The sequence below is a fragment of the Stenella coeruleoalba genome, assembly GCF_951394435.1.
Source record: "Stenella coeruleoalba genome assembly, chromosome: 1".
In the NCBI taxonomy this organism is placed as follows: Eukaryota; Metazoa; Chordata; class Mammalia; order Artiodactyla; family Delphinidae; genus Stenella; species Stenella coeruleoalba.
The window spans coordinates 110,874,989-110,892,829 of NC_137169.1; the positions used below are offsets into that span (position 1 = coordinate 110,874,989).

General features: G+C 41.7%; 2 protein-coding genes across 16 annotated transcripts in view; one reads left to right on the forward strand and one right to left on the reverse strand.

Annotated features, from left to right (window-relative positions):
• Positions 1-109: 109 nt before the first annotated feature.
• Positions 110-8,646, reverse strand: LOC307185563 (protein C1orf43 homolog). 3 transcript variants are annotated; one of them, XM_079919856.1, is made up of 7 exons: positions 8,516-8,646; positions 8,024-8,125; positions 4,328-4,445; positions 4,061-4,114; positions 3,237-3,403; positions 3,091-3,149; positions 123-1,027 (listed from the first exon to the last, which is right to left on the reverse strand). In XM_079919856.1, exons 1-7 carry the CDS (start codon positions 8,579-8,581, stop codon positions 832-834), a joined length of 762 nt encoding a protein of 253 aa, XP_079775982.1. In that variant the 5' UTR covers positions 8,582-8,646; the 3' UTR covers positions 123-831. The 3 variants fall into 3 exon arrangements, with proteins under 3 accessions (XP_079775983.1, XP_079775982.1, XP_079775984.1); XM_079919858.1 differs by having other exon boundaries at positions 914-1,027; positions 3,043-3,149; XM_079919857.1 differs by lacking the exon at positions 8,024-8,125 and having other exon boundaries at positions 110-1,027; positions 8,516-8,644.
• Positions 8,647-8,744: 98 nt separating this feature from the next.
• UBAP2L (ubiquitin associated protein 2 like) overlaps positions 8,745-17,841 on the forward strand; it is a 42,363-nt gene continuing 33,266 nt past the window's right edge. For 5 of the 13 annotated variants that reach the window (XM_079919798.1, XM_079919800.1, XM_079919791.1 and 2 more), the window contains exons 1-3: positions 9,228-13,344; positions 14,559-14,636; positions 15,174-15,284. In XM_079919798.1, coding sequence (XP_079775924.1) covers positions 13,255-13,344; positions 14,559-14,636; positions 15,174-15,284 — 279 coding nt within the window. In that variant the 5' untranslated portion in view covers positions 9,228-13,254. The other 8 variants (XM_079919797.1, XM_079919799.1, XM_079919790.1 and 5 more) reach the window with 6 other exon arrangements.

Here is a 17,841-nt window from a genome sequence, read left to right on the forward strand (position 1 = left end):
TGTATGGTTCTAGGTCCAGAGAGCATATCACATGCCTGTTTTATTAAAAGACAACTATAAAGGAATGAATCATATGCTTTATTCTTTAATTGTTCATTTTATTAAATAGTTTATATAAAGTCAGACCAATATATTGGTCTGACCATTCCTTCACGCTACCCCACACATGAGGAGGGATGGGATTATGTCAGGTGTCAAAATATTCCCTTTTCACTTTATTCATGACAGTATGGAATGAAAGTAGAAGGCAGATCCTTGCACGCCAGGGAAGTTGTGTTAATGTTTCAACACATCCTGGTTTAAGTGGAGCACCAGGGTAAGTTGTTCCACATACCACTCATGGCCTCACCCAATCTCCCCACCAGTTCCTGTAGACCTTTCCCACCAATGAACTCTTAGATGTCTCAAACCCAAATGGTTCCCATTCAACTGTGTTCGAAGGGACAGATACAGAAGACAAGACACCAAGCCCCATCATCCCAACTCTCACCCTTGGGATTATTTATAGTCTGGAAAAGGACAGATGAACCATGATTAAAACCAAGTGAGGATTTTTAAGGAAGCTTTAACAGAAATATTAAGAAAAACATCTGAATTCCACTCCAGAGAAAAGTGCTACCAAGGGAAAATAAAGTCTTAACTGATGTTCTGAAACTGGCCGTAAGAGAGGGTGGGAGAATGATCTCTAGGCATGAACTCTAAGAGCTCTGAACTTAACCAGAGCTTCAGCTGATCCAGTCCGGGCTGCTGAGCCAGATTGACCTGAGGGCTGCCTGGCAAGCACACTGCAGTCTGTCTGGCTTCATCAACAGTGAGAGTTCTTCAGCTCCATCACAGAGTACTCTCCAGTGTGTTATAGTTGTCCTTAAAGCTCTTCAATTCGAGGAAGTGCTTGGCACGTTTACTCTTCTGACTGGAGGGGAGGTATGTCACCTGGATGGTTGTTGGGGAGACTTCAGGAGACTGGGTTAGGTCTTTGGCTGCTGACTGATGTTGTCGCTGAGAGCTCCCACTTCGGGCTTTGACCCTGAAGAAAACAAAGAGGGCAGGTCACGGACAGAATGAGGACTAATGGAAGAAAACAATTCAAGGCTTATCCATCCTATAAATGCAGCTGTAGCCACAAATGGTCTCTGTCCTACCTTATAAACTAGTTACTAAAATCTCATCTGGTAGCCTAGAAATAGCAGAGAAACCAATTTTCCCACTGAGTCCCTGCCTCTGACTCAGCCTCTTCTTCATTTCACTGTGCTTAAAGAAAACTTTTAATTCTGCTGATCCACCTAACGTGTGCATGCCATTAATATACTCCCAGTTCCTTGAAACAACTGAATAACAAAAAATAATATTGAAGTTAACTACTGAGCACTTACTAGGACATTAAACCTGGTGCTTTACCAACATGTAATTTACTAACATCCCACTATTCCTATAGGGTGGTATCATCCCCTTTTGCAGGTTAGGAAACTGAGGGTCCATCCAGTAAGTTGCCTGAGGTCACAAAGCTAGTAAGAGACAGACAGCTAGGATTCAAACCTAAGTTTGTCAGATTTCAGAGCCTTTACTCTTCAATATACTCATTGAAACTTTCTAGAAACTAGAGATCAAAGAAACTAAATTTTTTTTAATTGTGGTAAAATACACATAAAATTTACCATCTTAACCATTTTTAAATGTTTACAGTTCAGCAGTATTAAGTACATTCACATTGTTGTGCAACCAACCTCCAGAATTCTTTTCATCTTGTAAAACAAACTCTCTGCCTATTAAACAACTCCCTATTCCCCCTTTCCTCCAGCCCCTGGCAACCACCACTCTACCTTCTGTCTCTATGAATGTGATTACTCCAGATATCTCACATAAGTGGAATCATATACTATTTGTCTTTCAAAGAAACTGAATTTTGAACAGGCCTCCTGCCTGACTTCTAGACCAAATGCTCCTTTCCACATGTTCATTTTTATTAGTTTTCTAAGTAGTTTTTACTAGAACCTTTTGTCTTTAGAACAAGGTAGTCTATTTTTAAGAACAGAGAGAAGACAGGACAGACATACCCCTTATCTTCGGAGAAAGAGCCATAATCAACACAGCAGAAAACAGATGTACTCTTTTCATGGCTGGTAACTAACTTTTTATTCTAGACTGGCTTTCCCTCTTTACTCTTTCAGTTACACATATGCATAAACAACATAATGAAAGTTTGTTAGTACGTATTTAAAATGTTCCCAGTGAGGGACTTCCCTGGTGGTGCAGTGATTGAGAATCCGCCTGCCAATGCAGAGGACACGAGTTTGATCCCTGGTCTGAGAAGATCCCTCATGCCGTGGAGCAACTAAGCCAGTGTGCCACAACTACTGAGCTTGCAGTCCAGAGCCTGAGAGCCACAACTACTGAAGCCCGCATGCTCTAGGGCCCGTGCTCCGCAACAAGAGAAGACACTGCGATGAGAAGCCCGTGCACCGCAACGAAGACCCAACACGGCCAAAAAAGATAATAACTAAATAAATAAAATACATAACATAAAAAAAAAAAAGAGGAATTGTGATGTGGCCATAACATAAATGGAAAAAGAAAAAGTTCCCAGAGAAAAATCATGATGTCTCTTCTATAACACAAGCCCTCGGCAGCTGATTCTTTAGTGACACCTTTTGTTTCAGATAGGGTTACTGATACTTTAAGTGGTAATAAAAATGGTTGGCATTTAATTCTTTTATCGACCCAAGGCACAAAAGGATGACACTGGGGCCCTGAAGAGAAGGCATCTTTGTGTGCTGAAAAACTTTATTTTATTCCCTTTATTGGTGTAATAGGTTATACCAATTCTGACATTTTACTGAGTTGGACAAAAAACAAAAACAAGAGAAAAAGAGATGCACAATAGTAGGAGAAACTTCTCTTATTAGCTTGTAGAGCAGCATCTGCTTTCCAATGTGAGCAAGAAGCTGCTCTAACAGTCTAGGACCTGACAACTCTTATGTTATCACAGATTTTGTTCACAGTGCTTTTGAAGGTCATCTCACTGTGGGAACAGTCCAGCACTACCTGTATTCTCTAACCAGCTCCCTTTGACATGTTCCCCTCCAAACTCACACTGTGGCCAGCTCACTCAGGGCCTCCTGATAGCGCAGGTACTCACTCTGGCCAAAGACCTGAAGAAAGAGGAAGGAAGAATGAGGATCTCTCAGTCTGGGGCATCCCTTTAGTTCCCTGAAGGAAAAAGTGGCCATCTGGCTTACCCCTGTCCCATAGCGGGCTGTCTCATAGCCATCCAGCAGGGTATCAATGAGGGCCTTGCGCACACCCTTGAAAGGAGTACTAGTGTTTCGAAGATCTAGCAGATAGGAGCGGAAATTCTTGCCCATTAAGGAACGGGGATGCCGGCCTTCAGCATGAAATGGGATCTCTATGGAGATAACAGAACAATGATACCCCCTTTCCCATTTGTTTAGTCTTTCTAATTAATATCCCAAACTTACAAATAGGTCCAATGAGTGAGTTGGGGGGAAATTCTAAGAGAATTCAGAAGACCAGAGATATAGAGCTATGTCTGAGTGGTCATATGGTGGTGGCAATACAACTGTTAAACTATACCAACGACACACAATAGTGTCATTTTCCTATTTACCCTATTTATCCATAGTTTAAGATATTAACTATGTTTTGGTAGAGATAGAGCATTTTTGACTATGGTCATATGAAAAAAATTCAAGAGCATTTCTGACAATGGTCATATAGAAAAGAATTCAAAAACCATCTAAGTAGGCTTGGTGAAAAAGCAGATGCTGCCTGTCTTTTGTGGGAAAACAAGCAAAGTACCACCATCTAGTTCATGAAACTAAAGGTCTAGAAAGAACAAAACAAATCCAGATTCTTTGGAGAAAAACAACTTACATACATCATTTTCCTTAGGTAAAATAGTAACCCAGTACTCTCAAAACTAGGAAATTCCTACCAGCCGGAGATGTGCAGAAAGGACAAATTCTAACACATAAAGTGGGTTCCTCCCTCTCTTCCCCAGGTGAGCTTTCAGGATCTGGAACGGCTGCTGAGCAGCCCTTACCAGAGGCACGGATGGCATCCAGAGCTTTCATCCTGTATAGATAGTTGTAGCAATCTGTTAAGAAAGAGACTGGTCTCAGGTATAACCCTCAAAAGATTCTCCAAACTCCAGGAAGCTTAAAGAGCCTCCCACATCTGACATATACCCAGTAACAAGGACCCACAGCTGCTGAGTCTGCCAGCAGCTATGTTTATAACTCTGAGAGCAAAGGAATTCTGAGTTTGTGAGACCCCTCACTGAAGTATCCTCCAAAAGTATGCCACATACTTTGATTTCCCTGGGTTTCCAGCTGTAGCAGTCTTGCGTCATCATCTGCAAGGAGCTGAGGTTCATATTTGATATCCTGAACCCTGGATAGTCGGATATCAATCTCCTCTTTTAAGTCCTGTTCGTGTGGAGAAAAGAATACACAGTCACTTAGTCTGTACTTTGCTTCCCATCAGTCTGGAAATGGGGCAGAGCAGGTGAACAACTAAGACAACAGAAGCAGAGAAAATGCTCATTTGGCTAATGAAATTGCCAGGTAAGACTCAAGAATTTAATAAAGAATGGGGTTGGGTTCGCTAAGAACCTCTCCAAACTGCCTATCTCTAAGCTAGATCTTTTAACCTGCCAGAATTCCTTCAAGCTCTACACCATTATTTCTGATTTTCAACTGAAATTTTGGGGGGCGCTGAGTGGCACGCGGGATCTTAGTTCCCCCAGCAGAGATCAAACCCGCACCCACTGCAGTGGAAGCGCAGTCTCAACCACTGGACTACCAGGGAAGTTCCCTTGACAGGATTTAGAAGAATCTTGGTTAGGTGTCATAAAGAATTTCCTGAGCTGGGAAAAAATGGACATCAACTGGAGGTCATAATCTACTCTAAAAACCTGTAAGATCTGTATGTGGTTTAGAAGTTTGGGAACTATCCCTACCTAGTGGACCACAGGATTTCTAGAGGCTTTCTTCTAGAGCACATTTAATTTTTTAAGTAGGTAATTCAAAAAGATAAGAAAGGTGTCACCCCCACTTACCCAGAAGCAAACACTGTTAACAGTTTCATGTTCATCTATCTTAAGAGGGTTGCCAGAGTCCCAGCAAGTATTTTCTTGTGACATTTAGGAACTTCTATTGTGAAATATGTCATTCATAGAATACATTTGACATATATATACACCTTAATTACAAAATTCATTAAGATGCACACCTGTATGCACTATCCAATTTATGACCTGGAATATGACCAATGACTTGGAAGCATTGTGTGTCCACCCGACTGAATGCAACCTCCAACCTTAACTTCTCAAGTTTTATTTTTCTTTGCTGTTTTATCACATCACCCTGAGGAAGATGTTTAGCTTTGCCTGGTTTTGAACTTTATACAAATGGAAAATATATACATATATATTTTTTGGAAAAATACTTTTTGAATTGCTCTGCAACCTATCTTTTAAAGTTTTAAATAAATTGTACTGAGGTTTAATTTACACGCAATAAAATACATCCATTTTAAGTGTGTAGTCTGACAATTTTTGACAAATGAATACATCCATTCAACCACTATCCCAATCAAGATACAGAGCACTGGACTTCCCCGTTGGCGCAGTGGTTGAGAATCCGCCTGCCAATGCAGGGGACATGGGTTCGAGCCCTGGTCCGGGAAGATCCCACACGCCGCGGAGCAACTAAGCCCGTGTACCACAACTACTGAGCCTGTGCTTTAGAGCCCGCGAGCCACAACTACTGAGCCCACGTGCCACAACTACTGAAGCCCGCGTGCCTAGAGCCCGTGCTTGCAACAAGAGAAGCCACTGCAATGAGAAGCCCGCACATCGCAACGAAGACCCAATGCAGTCAAAAATAAATAAATAAATAAATTTATTAAAAAAAAAAAAAAAGATACAGAACACTTTCATCACCCCAAAACGTTCTTCATCCCCCTTTGCAGGCAACCTCCCGCTTCATGCCCCAGGGAACACTGATGTGCTTTCTATCGATATAGTTCCTCCTGTTCTAGAATTCCATACAAATGGAATGGAATCATACAGTACGTATTCTTTTGTGAATGGCTTTCTGGCACTTTTTCACCTGGCATAGTTTTGAGATTCATTCATGTTTGTGATTTACTTTTTCCATTCAAAAGTATTTTGGAGATTCACCTGTGTTCATATACTTATCTTCAGTTTATTTTCATTCCTTATAGTGTTCCAGAATACTATTACGTTATTATATATCCATTCTCAAATGGACATTTAGAGTAACAGCTTTAAAAAAATATATATTAGAAACAATGCTCTGAGTATTCTTGTACGTGTTTTCTGGTACACATGAACAAAAATTAATTTCTCTATGGTAGGAGTGGAATTGCTGGGCTATGGATTAGGTACATTTGCAACCTTACTAGACAATACCCCAATATTTTCCAAAGCACTTTTACTAGTCTGTACTTCCACCAGCAATGGATGAGAATTTAGCCAGAACATTTTAGAGCAAAAGGAATCTTGATCTCATCTAGTCTGAGGTTGGGGGATCCTAAATAGTCAAAGGTTTGATTGGCTCATGACATACTGGAAACTAACCCTATATCCTTCTTATGGGAGGCAGCTGGCATTTGGAGAACTGGGAGAATGTGGAAGCACTGTTGAGGTTTCAGGCCACAACATCATCTTTGAGGCTTTCCATGAAATATATCAGCAAAGAACAATGAGAGGAGGGTTACAGTACTAGTTAATGAAAGGACATTGCTCTAGGAGTTGACAGAATTGTGTCCTAGCTCTAGCCCTCCCACTAACCTGCTTTTCACTCAACAATGAACTATTACTATGTGTAGGCCCTGGCTCTACATCAGTGAACATAACTGGCATGGTGTATACATTCTTACAGCTTAGAGAAGAGAGAGGCATTAAACAAATAAACATAAAAAAAAAAACAAATAAACATAAAAGAATATTTGTAGTAAAATGCTATCTGAAAACAAAGATCTACTTTATAATGGGTCATAAGCATTCCTCTTTGTAGTAAATAGTATTTGAGGTAAGTTCTAAAGATCAAATGAGCTAGCCAAGTGAAAACCAGAGGTAGATCATTCTAGGCCACAGTGACAGCACACATAAAGAAATTCAACCAGTGTAGCTGGATCCCAGTGATCAGGGAAGAGCCATACAAAAGGAGGTTGGTATGGACAGCAGGCAACCTTTACCCAGAAGTGTAAGGCGGAAGAAGCAGGATGGGGGTGGCAGTTGGGGGCATTAAGAGTTCTGTGGGGCATTAGGACATGTTAGGTTTGAGATGCCTATCCGACATCTAATTGGAAATGTTAGGTAGGCAACTGGATACACAAAGATGGAACTCAGGAAGGAGGAATGGGATAGAAATAAAATTTCAACAGTAGATATTTAAAGCCAAGGTAAGGAAAGCAATTACCTAAGGAGAAAGTACAGACAGAGACTGCTTCGTTATTCACTTCCTGTATGTCCTCCAGTAAGCTGCTTCCTTTTCTTAGATTTCAGTTGGTAACATGAATGATAGACCTAGATGATTTATGGGGCCCTTATAAATCTAAAGTTTTGCAATGGCAACCCTTCTCACTGATCTGGGGCTAATTCTAACCACTCTAACCCCATCCTAAATCAAAAAAAAAAAAAAAAAACCCCAAACATTAAACACTGGGTAGTTTAAATTGAACTGGGAAACATCATACCATAGAGAGTTGGGAATTTTCATCCAAGTCCTTCATTCTGCAGATGCAGAAACTGAAGTCCCTGGATAAGTTACTTGCTGTGCCACGGCAGTGAGCAGGTAAGCCAAGACCCAAGATGATCTTTATTGCTCAATATACTAATATAGAATATACTAATATACACATGGGTAACTGAACAAGGAAACACGGGAATTAAGTCATTTCTAAAGGCAAAGGAAATCTCATTCTGGGCCCTAATGGATCTGGAAAACCGGGCCTATCTCATGACTTAAGGACCTACCTTGGGGGCATTGTGTCCCACAGGGACATGAGGTCCCCTTCGGGATTTCATTGCAAAGCGCATGATTTGCCTCTTCACAAAAATAAATAGCAGTACAAACACCTGTCCAAAAGATATGAGAAGTAAATAACCTAGAATTAAAAAGTTAGACCAAAAAAAGGCATGCCTTCATTTCAAATCCCTCAATTCGGCCTCTCACGAATGCTTTGGGGTATAAGCTGGGACAAAGCAAGGCCGTCAGCGATGGCGTGGACATAGACAAGCCTGTAGCGTAGAGGCTTGGGGGTCTTTATTCTAGGGTTTAGGGGGAGGGTTCTCGGCCAGGGGCGGGGCGGTCGGTGACTTATGCTCCCAGGTACTCCTGGGATAGGAGTCAAAGCCCAAAAAAGCGCAGGTGAGTGGGTGGAGAATGAGGACCGGGAACTGCTCAAGAGGAGGGTCTCTACTGGGTCAGAGGCGACAGCAGGAAATGGGGTGGGGGAATCTCCTCACCAGGCTCCCGTAGGCCATCACCAGCACGACATTCACGCCGGACAGCCAGTTACTGCCGGACGCCATGGCCTCCCCACCCCGCGCAGAACTGCTCCGGTTTACCCCGCTGCCCTGCCTCGTCAGCCCGGGCTGCGCCGAGGCAACGGCGCCTGGGTTCCCTGAAGCGCCCCGGCCATTTCCTTACGGGGAAAGATCAAGGCTGACCGGGCCTGAAAACATGGCGGACGGGGGGGGGGTTAGGAAAGAAGAACGACGCCTTCCCGCTTTCCCCCAGCACGTGACTCAGGCACGCAATGACAACCGGGACCGACGAGTGCGGAGACGCGGAACTACGCCAGTAAGAAGAAACGGAGGCTATCCGCGCGTCACGTGGTGGAGGCGGGGCCGCCGCGGAGGAGGCGGGGCGGATGCGCGGAGCCGGAATGAGGTGTCTCGTGGCGAGGTGGCACGCGCACGCTTGCGTGCGCGTCCTTTTTCACGTCACGTGCTGGGGGACGCAGGAAGGCAAGTGGGAGGGGGAAGGCGCGAGAGCGAGCGCAAGAGGGAAAAGGAGGGAGGGGGGTGGGGAGGAGGGAACCTTATATCACGTGACAGGGGCGGCGCGGCCCGGGGTGTCAGTGTGGAGGAGACTGAGGTAAAGTTGGGAGCGCAGCGGCGTTGGCGGCGGCGGCGGTGGCGGCGGCAGCGCGGCGGGGCCGGGTATTGTCCGCGGCCCCTTTAAATCCACGATCCCCCTTTTACCCTCCCTTCTTTCTCTCCTACCCCCGCCGTATCCCCCTCCCTCGGTAGGCCCCCCCGCACCGTGTGTTCCCCACTGTACACCCCCTCCTAGTCCTGCGAGCCCTGCCCCCTCCCCCCCCCCCCGAGTCGGCCGCTGGAGGTTTTGTTTATGGTTGGGTTCGCGGCCTAGTGGGCCGCGCCAGAGCCGGGGCCTCGATTTGGGAGCGTGGCCGGGGCGGGGCTTGGGGCAGCCGGAGGGGGGGCCATGCGGCTAGAGCCTGAGAGGGGGGAGAGCGAGAAAGAGCGCGAGCGAGCTAGGCCTGGGCCCCGCCTGAGGTAGGGCTCTCTCTGTACCCTGGCCGGTGCCTGTGGAGAAGACGAGAGGGCCTCCTCCTTTTCCAACCCTCTGCGGGCCTCCTCTGATCCGGATCCGGCCTGGTTTGGGGGTGGCGGGGTGTGGGGGGGGAGGAAGGGCGATGGGGTGGAGCTGCCCCAAACTCCCCCATGTGGCCCTCAGTTTGGAGTGCGGAGGATTAATTTGTTCCGGATGGGAGGTAAGGAGGCGATTGGCCCCGGGAGCTCCCGATGTGGCGCTGAGCGGGGTGAGCCTCCCATCCTCCACGCGTGGGCTTGCGTCCCCTCTCCGTTTCCAGCCTCTTTGTCAGCTCCTCTTATTACCTTTCCTTCTTGCTCACCGCTCCAGCTCTTGGAATATATTTTTTTGCTGCTGTCTTTAGCTTCCTGTCTTCCATACTGTAGTTTTGGGTACTCCAAACAATTAATGATGTTATTTGGGAAGCTGGGCCTGAAGGCCCCCATAGGGTATATTGCGCCTAAGGGACGTCATTAGAGCAGTGGGGTATGTGTTCACTCTTCTTATAATGGGACAGGAATTCCAAATTTCTTCGACCCTTCACCTTGTGGACAGTCCTTAAATTGCTTTGCAAACTGATGTCACAAACAGGAGGCCGCTCCTTTTCCACCGTTCTTGAAATGTAGCCATCTCTGGTGTAGGATGTTGTGGAAAGAAAAACACCACAGTAACAGGCCTTTTTTTTGTTGTTATTGTTACCCCTTTTGCCTTTGATTGTCCCTGATTATTAGATGGAGAAATCCTTTTTGTCTTCTCCCCAACCACTTCCACCACCCATATTCTGCTTTGGGGATGGATGTCTGATGTGACTTGCTGGGATGTGATGAGGGTCAGTGACAACCTGAAATACAGGAGAAGTAAAACGTTTTGGCTGTGTATGGGTTGTTAAAACTGCTTTGAGATCCTACAACCGTTGTCCTTAAAGATTAGACTATCTCAGTGATTATTTCCGTCGTGAATGGGAAGTCGGGAAGTGTTGCTGGCATGTAAACTAATGATGAAAGGCCTTAAAATGTACTGTTTGGATTTTGATTTTTAAAACCCCTTGTTGCCAAATGTGTCCTAACTGGGAAGTACTCTTTTTTAAATTAGATTCAAGTTGGGGAAGGGGATGCAGGGATCATTTCCACAGAGCATCTAGGGGAATTAGTTGCTCTGTTCGAAGTAGCAAGCCTTACCCACCCCCCGTCCAGCTTCATAGTTTCTGAATTGTTTCTCAAATTAGATTGTAAGCTCCCTGAGGGCAGCAACCAAGTCATATTGCTTTTGTATTTTCTAAAGTATTGGACACATAGTAGATACTCAATAAATACTTGTTACTTATTTTTTTCTGTAAAATTTCTCTGGCTATTTTTTTAAGTAGCTGGTTTTCAGAAAACAGTCAAGGGCACTCTTGTGTTGAAATCTGTATTTGTTCCTGCACTATTCCCTTGGTCTCCAATACTTGTCACCTACTTCCCTTAAATATTTTTATGTTTTAAGAAAGAGTACTTAACAAGATTCCTCATCTCCACTGTGATAACTCTGGGTATGTGTCTCTGCTTGCTACTAAAAGGCTACTAATTCTGTGCCCTCCAGTGATCCATCCCACATCACTTACTTTTGATCTTTTGGTCAGTGTTGTTACTACCTAGGTGGTAAAATTGTCTTAGTCACACATTTCAAAGCATTTGTAAGAGAGAAGTGGAAGCTAATAGCAAGAGTGATTAGGAGGATTTTTTTTTCCCCTTTCCTGAGTAATTGTGTGGCTTTCAAAATGACTTTTTAATGTATTTACATTGATTGGTACTGTACATGCAGTTGTCCATACAGGTAGTCCTGAAATTCATATCCACAGTGTAACTCATGCTCACAAATTGAAATCACATGATGAGTAGAAAGCAATCAATATTTGTAAGTTACAGGAGAGGCCACTCCCATGTTAGAATGTTCATCTTAGAGTCAATTATAATAAAGCCTGATATTTTTTCTTTTTCTGTTTGATTTGAATCCAGGCGTACTTGGTTGAATAACACTTGTTTATTGTAAATTAAGTGTTGGAACTTGACAATAATGGCAGCCTGGGAAAATGGACTACAGTGTATCAAATAATCCTGTACTACCTATACATATTTACAGGCCTTTTTGTGCACATTTGTGTAGGGAGAAGAGGTAATGGTTAAAAATTAGCCATGAACTTTCCTTAAAAATATTTCTTGGTGACAGGGAATGTAAAACTCAATTCTTAATGACTGCATCAAACAACAAAGACCTATGTAACATATTGACCCAACTGGCTGAAGAATTTATCCACAGGGAAGTTGGCTTTCTTTGTGACCCAAGAAACAGGTGAAATTCAGTCTCCTAATATTAATCCTTGCATATTTCTTTAGAAGCCCAGCCTACCTGTCCCTCAAATCCATCAGTGTCTTCTGGGCAGCTTAGAATTACCCTATGTGAAGTATCATTAATGAAAAAAAATTCAATATAGAGCAGAAAAGTATAAACTTGTCCTCTTTGGCAGGGAGTAAAACAATGCAGTGTAACCTTATTTTGAGCACTCCATCATATGATGAATGTTTTCTTTGTTTACTAAATGCAACAGCTGAGATTGCATTATAAAACAAAGTATCAATGAAGGCAACTTAAATTCAGTAGAATCTTTGCTTGTTAGAAGTGTTACTAACAAAACTGATCTGGTTTTGGGAAGGCCCTGTGTGTTCCATGTCTCTAGAGACTCAACAAAGTCATCTTGCTGGCAATAATGTCTCAAGTTTAAAATGACTTCCCAGAAGCACTTTCTTCCAAATAAAACTCTGTGCTAGATGCTTTTGGTTTGGGACAAATTTGGGATTCTCTATATATTAAGGTGAGTGGTGGAGGGGAATTGCAATTCTGGTTTCTTGGAACTGTGAACTTAGGAAACCAACAGAAGCAGCCACAGAAGCAGCCACAAAAACAGCATGTTAGAATTATTATCCAAGGAACTGAGATTCTGGGCAAAGTCACTGGGGCTGATACGTGCCCCCACACCATACTGAGAGATAGAAACTTGAGGGAGGAAGAAAGAGGCTAGGCTTGAGCTTGTCCTTTCCCAAATGATGGAGGACACATGCAACTTACGTTTAAAAGGTTGTAAGGCAGGTAAAGCTGTTTTCAAAGGTAGGTTGAGTACAGCATTTTAAATTGTTATTATTTGGAGTGTAGACTATTCCCCTTCCTGGAAGGCTTTTGTTTCCAGGCTTTGCTGATTATCTTTCCTTCTGTCAAAGGGACGTTGGGTATTTTCACCTATTGGAAGACTTGATTATTAACATTGTTTTGCTTACTATCAAGATAGCAAAACTTCACAAAGGTTGCGTATAGGGGACTGTAACCAAATCGTGCTCATAACTTTAAAACAAACCATCACAACACATGTTTTATATATTTCTTGTTTTACAAAAATGGATAAATAGTCATAGTTCTCTAAGGAATTTATCATACTGGAAATCTGTCTTAAGAACAGGTGAATGTTGGTTTGTCTCTTTAAAGAAGTGAAAGTGGTGAAGGTGCTGATGAAAGAGGTTGAAAACATTTTGCCCACATTTAACATCTAAACTTTTTTTTTTTTCTTAAATCTTTCAGTATTCTACCTTGTAAATACTGTTATTTGTATATACTGTAAATGATGACGTCGGTGGGCACTAACCGAGCCCGGGGAAACTGGGAACCACCTCAAAACCAAAATCAGACACAGCACAAGCAGCGGCCCCAGGTAAAGAACCCAAAGGATATGGATCCATGGGATAGCCTTGCTGGTTGATACTGGTTTCCATCTAGTGCAGCATCATTCTGTGCTTTGGATTATTAGTTTGGGTTCGTTATTCTTATTTTCTAATCCATGCCTCTTTTCACTTGGGGCCTGATAACTGTTAATGACATGCTGTGATGCAATGGGCTTAATTTACTGCATTATGAGGCTTGGAAAGAATGGGTCCTGTGCTTTGTATCTCTAAGATAGCATTTTCCTTCATTCACCTGGGTTGTTTTAGCAATACATTTCTTATTTCCTAGACCTTGCACTTTGATATCCCTCTAGCCAATCTTTGTCTTGCCACCTTCTTCCTTTCCTTTGCTCTTCTTTTCCCTAACTTGTCTTTTGTTTTCCTCTCTGGTCTCATTGAGGCCTAATCTGATTTTTCCTTTCCCATGAGGAGTTAGCATCTTTACTATGTTCCTTCAAGATTAACAGATGAGACACCCTAGAGTATTGCTCAGTTTTAAAGAGTAAATTAACCTCCTTGGCACCTGGGTGCTGAAGTTTATGAGTTTTCTCTCTTTTTTTTTTTAAGTTGGGTTTAGATATCTTTTTTTTTTAATAACTAGTCTGGTATTTGTTGGCAGCTAATATGAATGAATTAATTTGCATTTGTTTATGGTCAGTTAAATTGAATATGTAAGACTAGAACTTTCCTCTTATTCATTTTTCTTTCACTTCTTTTTCCAGGTGAATTTCTAGCAGAATTTTAGTACTTAATCTCAGTTGGGGCTAAAATTTCTGACATCTTATAAACATACACTGGATACTTGGAAGATATGCCGAGTGTATCCTCAGACTAAACCTTAATGATATTCTCATCCCTAAGGAATAAAAGGGTGGCATTGGTCATTGCAGAATCAGGAACAGGGTTTACACATGACTTTGCAAATAAATGAAATTGAATTAAGGCACAGACGTTTCAAAGTGGTGCTGTGACCCCAGAGTGAAAGTCTCTTTAACTGTGAACATAGGTGAAAAAGCTCCCTGCTTTTTTAGAGATTGTAGCTTGAAATAGTCACAGCTTCACTCTTTGTTGTCATGGTGGTAGCGTTTTATTAGTTGGTCATTTGTAACAAGGAGAAGGAAATTGGGGTGGGAGATGATGAATGTTGACTATATAGATCCCTCTTATTTCTCTAAACTGTTGTCTCTTGATCACGCTTTCTTAGGCCACTGCAGAACAAATTCGACTTGCACAGATGATTTCGGACCATAATGATGCTGACTTTGAGGAAAAGGTGAAACAAGTGAGTGTATCGCTAATTTGCCATAAGCTGTGGAAAAAGACATCAAGATCAAAGCACAGTTAAATAGAATTGCTGCCTACCAGGATATTTTCCACTATAGTATTAAACGAATTATGATTGCTTTTATTGTCTGATTGTACCCTTTTGGACAGATACCTTGTTCAAAGAGGTTTTACCTTAATTTTAATCTCTTGTTTATTGAATGACTTTGTTGATACCATTGTACAGCAGCTTCGAATAGTTGTGGCATCTAGGAAATGTGGCAAGTCATGGTATACTGGATCCTGTATGCTTCTGCATTTGATTCTCTATTAGATGCTGTATTATTCAACTGCTTTATAAATACTTTTGCCCCATCCCTAATCACAGGTTGTTAATATTTTGCTTTTGGAACTAGAGTACCAAAATTCTGCATGTTTTACTTTTTTAAGCCTGCTTCTTTCAAACTCATCTGTGTCTTCTCCCTTTTTTTCACCTAGTTTTCTTTTGTGGGGAGTGCAGGCTTGTTCATGATGGTTGCTGATCTTTCTCTTTCAGTTGATTGATATCACAGGCAAGAACCAGGATGAATGTGTCATTGCTTTGCATGACTGCAACGGAGATGTCAACAGAGCCATCAATGTACTGCTGGAAGGAAACCCAGATACGGTAGAGTGCTAATAAAGTGTTCTAGAAAGTGGGTCCCTCGTTGAGAGGCTAGTAAATTCCAGAAATAGCAAGTGGGGTAACTCACCTTAAAGCACAGTATCTTATTCTCCAAATAAAGCAAGGAACTGTCTTGGAGATTATTTACCGCAGGTTGCAAATACTTAAAATTTATGTACAATAAATAGGAGAAAACAGATAAAATCAGTTTCTTCTAGTTGGCCTGGAAATAAATTATTCATTCTAGGCTAGTGACTGTTTTCAAGATTTGGTTAGTCTGAGTTAGAGGTGCTATTTAATAGCCTTAGTTACTAATCATGGAAGATTTCTGCTCACATGTTTTATTGCTATTGAACAAAGCCGCAGACTACTGGATTCTGATTTCAGAACACTCCCACCAATATCAGCTTTACATTTCACAATACCTTTTCATCATGTGAACTTACTTCTGTTGAATTAGCAAAGAAACAAACTTTAGAGCCTGTTGACCATCCCTGGAGATGACAGGGGATATTGGAGGAACTCTTGCCCTAGAATTTAGAGTTGCTTTCACCTCCTCCTTTCCTTTCTATTTAATGAGAATCCTGTGTTTTGTTATTGTCTTATTACTGTTTCAAATTTTTAAGCCCCTTAAGAGCAGGGATTCTGCCTTACTAATTAATCTTTGGTATGTTCCTGCAGTGTTTAGTAGAGACCTTTATTATTATTTTTTTAATGAGGAGTGTATCATTTGAAGTCATTTTTATTTACTTGATATTACTTAGGGGATCTTTGGTTGAAATTGATAACCAGATTTCATCCTTAGAGAGATTAACTTACTGATGTTACAGTGTCACTTTAGCTGAATGTTGGAGGTTTGTCAGTTTCCTCGAAGCAATGGGAAATAATAGTGAAAAACTATTTTTAATCATTGAATTTAAATTCGTACCTTTTTCTCTTCAAAAGTGTGGTCCTAGATTAGATTTTATATTATGGGCCTTGTTTGAAAATTACTGCCTGGATAATCAGAAAGCAGTTCTGGTTCATCTTGAGTTTACTCCAGAGTAATTGCCTCTGTATTTTCGAGGCAGTGGGGTAGAGGTAGAGGTGAATCTACTTACACTTTTACAAAGTGTGAATTTTGGGGGGACTTTCCTGGCGGTCCAGTGGTTAAGACTCCAAGCTCCCAGTGCAGCGGGCACGGGTTCGATCCCTGGTTGAGTAACTAAGGTCCTGCATGCTGCATGGCACGGCCAAAAAAAAAAAAAAGTGAATTTTTTTTTTTTTTTTTTTGCACAAGTCATATTTTGTTTCACCTTCTAGCATCTCCTGCCTAGTGCTACAAGTCTGACCTTTCACAGTATCAAAAAAGAAAAAAAGGTAGAGAATGTAGGTTTATGCCACAAATAAATAAGCTACTAGTGAAACCAATGGGAATCAATGTTGGATGTATTTGGTTGGATGAGATCGTATTAGAAAACTGGCAGTGCCTCGGGAAGATTATAGTAATTCTTTTTACTTACAGAACCCATCTCGTGCCAGCAGCTGATGTATAACCATAGAGAAGAAAAAGGTGACAGGTTTCTGAAACCTATCAGGTTTTGAGACAGAGTAGCAAAAACTCGAAGAACTGTGTCGAGTCTGGTTTCCAGTGTTGCTGATGTAGATTTAGCTACAAGGTTACTATAATTTATGAATTGAAGCTACTGTGAGCAAAAATTGACCTACCAGCTATAATGTGGAATCCGGGTGGGTTGAAAGAGTAGGCAACAAGGAGCTGCCGAGTGCTAGGCAGATACTTAATTTTTAGTAAAGTATTTCTTGTGGACTTTTTAGAATATGTAGATATGCTTTTAGTATAGTTTTAAATATACTGTTTTTGAACTTAAAAATGTTTAAATTGTGGTAAAATATACTTAACAAAATAGACCAGTTTATCCATTTTAAATATACAATTCATTGGCATTAGGGACATTCACAGTGTTGGACAACCATTACCACTATCCATTTCCAGAACTTATTCATTTCCTAATTAGAAACTGTATCCATTAAACAGTTAACTCTCCGTTTCCCGACTCCCAGGTTGGGGTAACACCTATTTTCACTACCTCGTGTAAGGTTCTCCCTGTTCTTGGTACCTCATGTGAGTGGAATCAAATAATATTTGTCTTTTTGTGTCTTCGTTTAGCAAAATGTTTTCAAGGTTTATCTATATTGTGGCTTGTGTCAGAATTTCACTCCTTTTTAAGGCTGAATAATATTCCGTTGTATGTTTGTAGCACATCTTGTTTATCCACTCATCCACTGGTGGACACTTGGGATTATTTGGAAATAAGTTGTTGTAGACATCATAGTACTTTATTTCCTAAATTCTTTGGCATGTTTCCCTTAAAGGTTACTCTTTTGTATGACCACAATATTATTATCAACCCTGACAAAATTAATAGTAGTTTCATACTACTATTCCATATTTTCAAAGTTATTGGATATTAGACACCTGTTGCTGAGCAACAGGGCCATTGTAGTTTGGGTTAGATGGTATCTAGGATAGTAAAGCTCTGATAGTCTTGGTGATTGAACT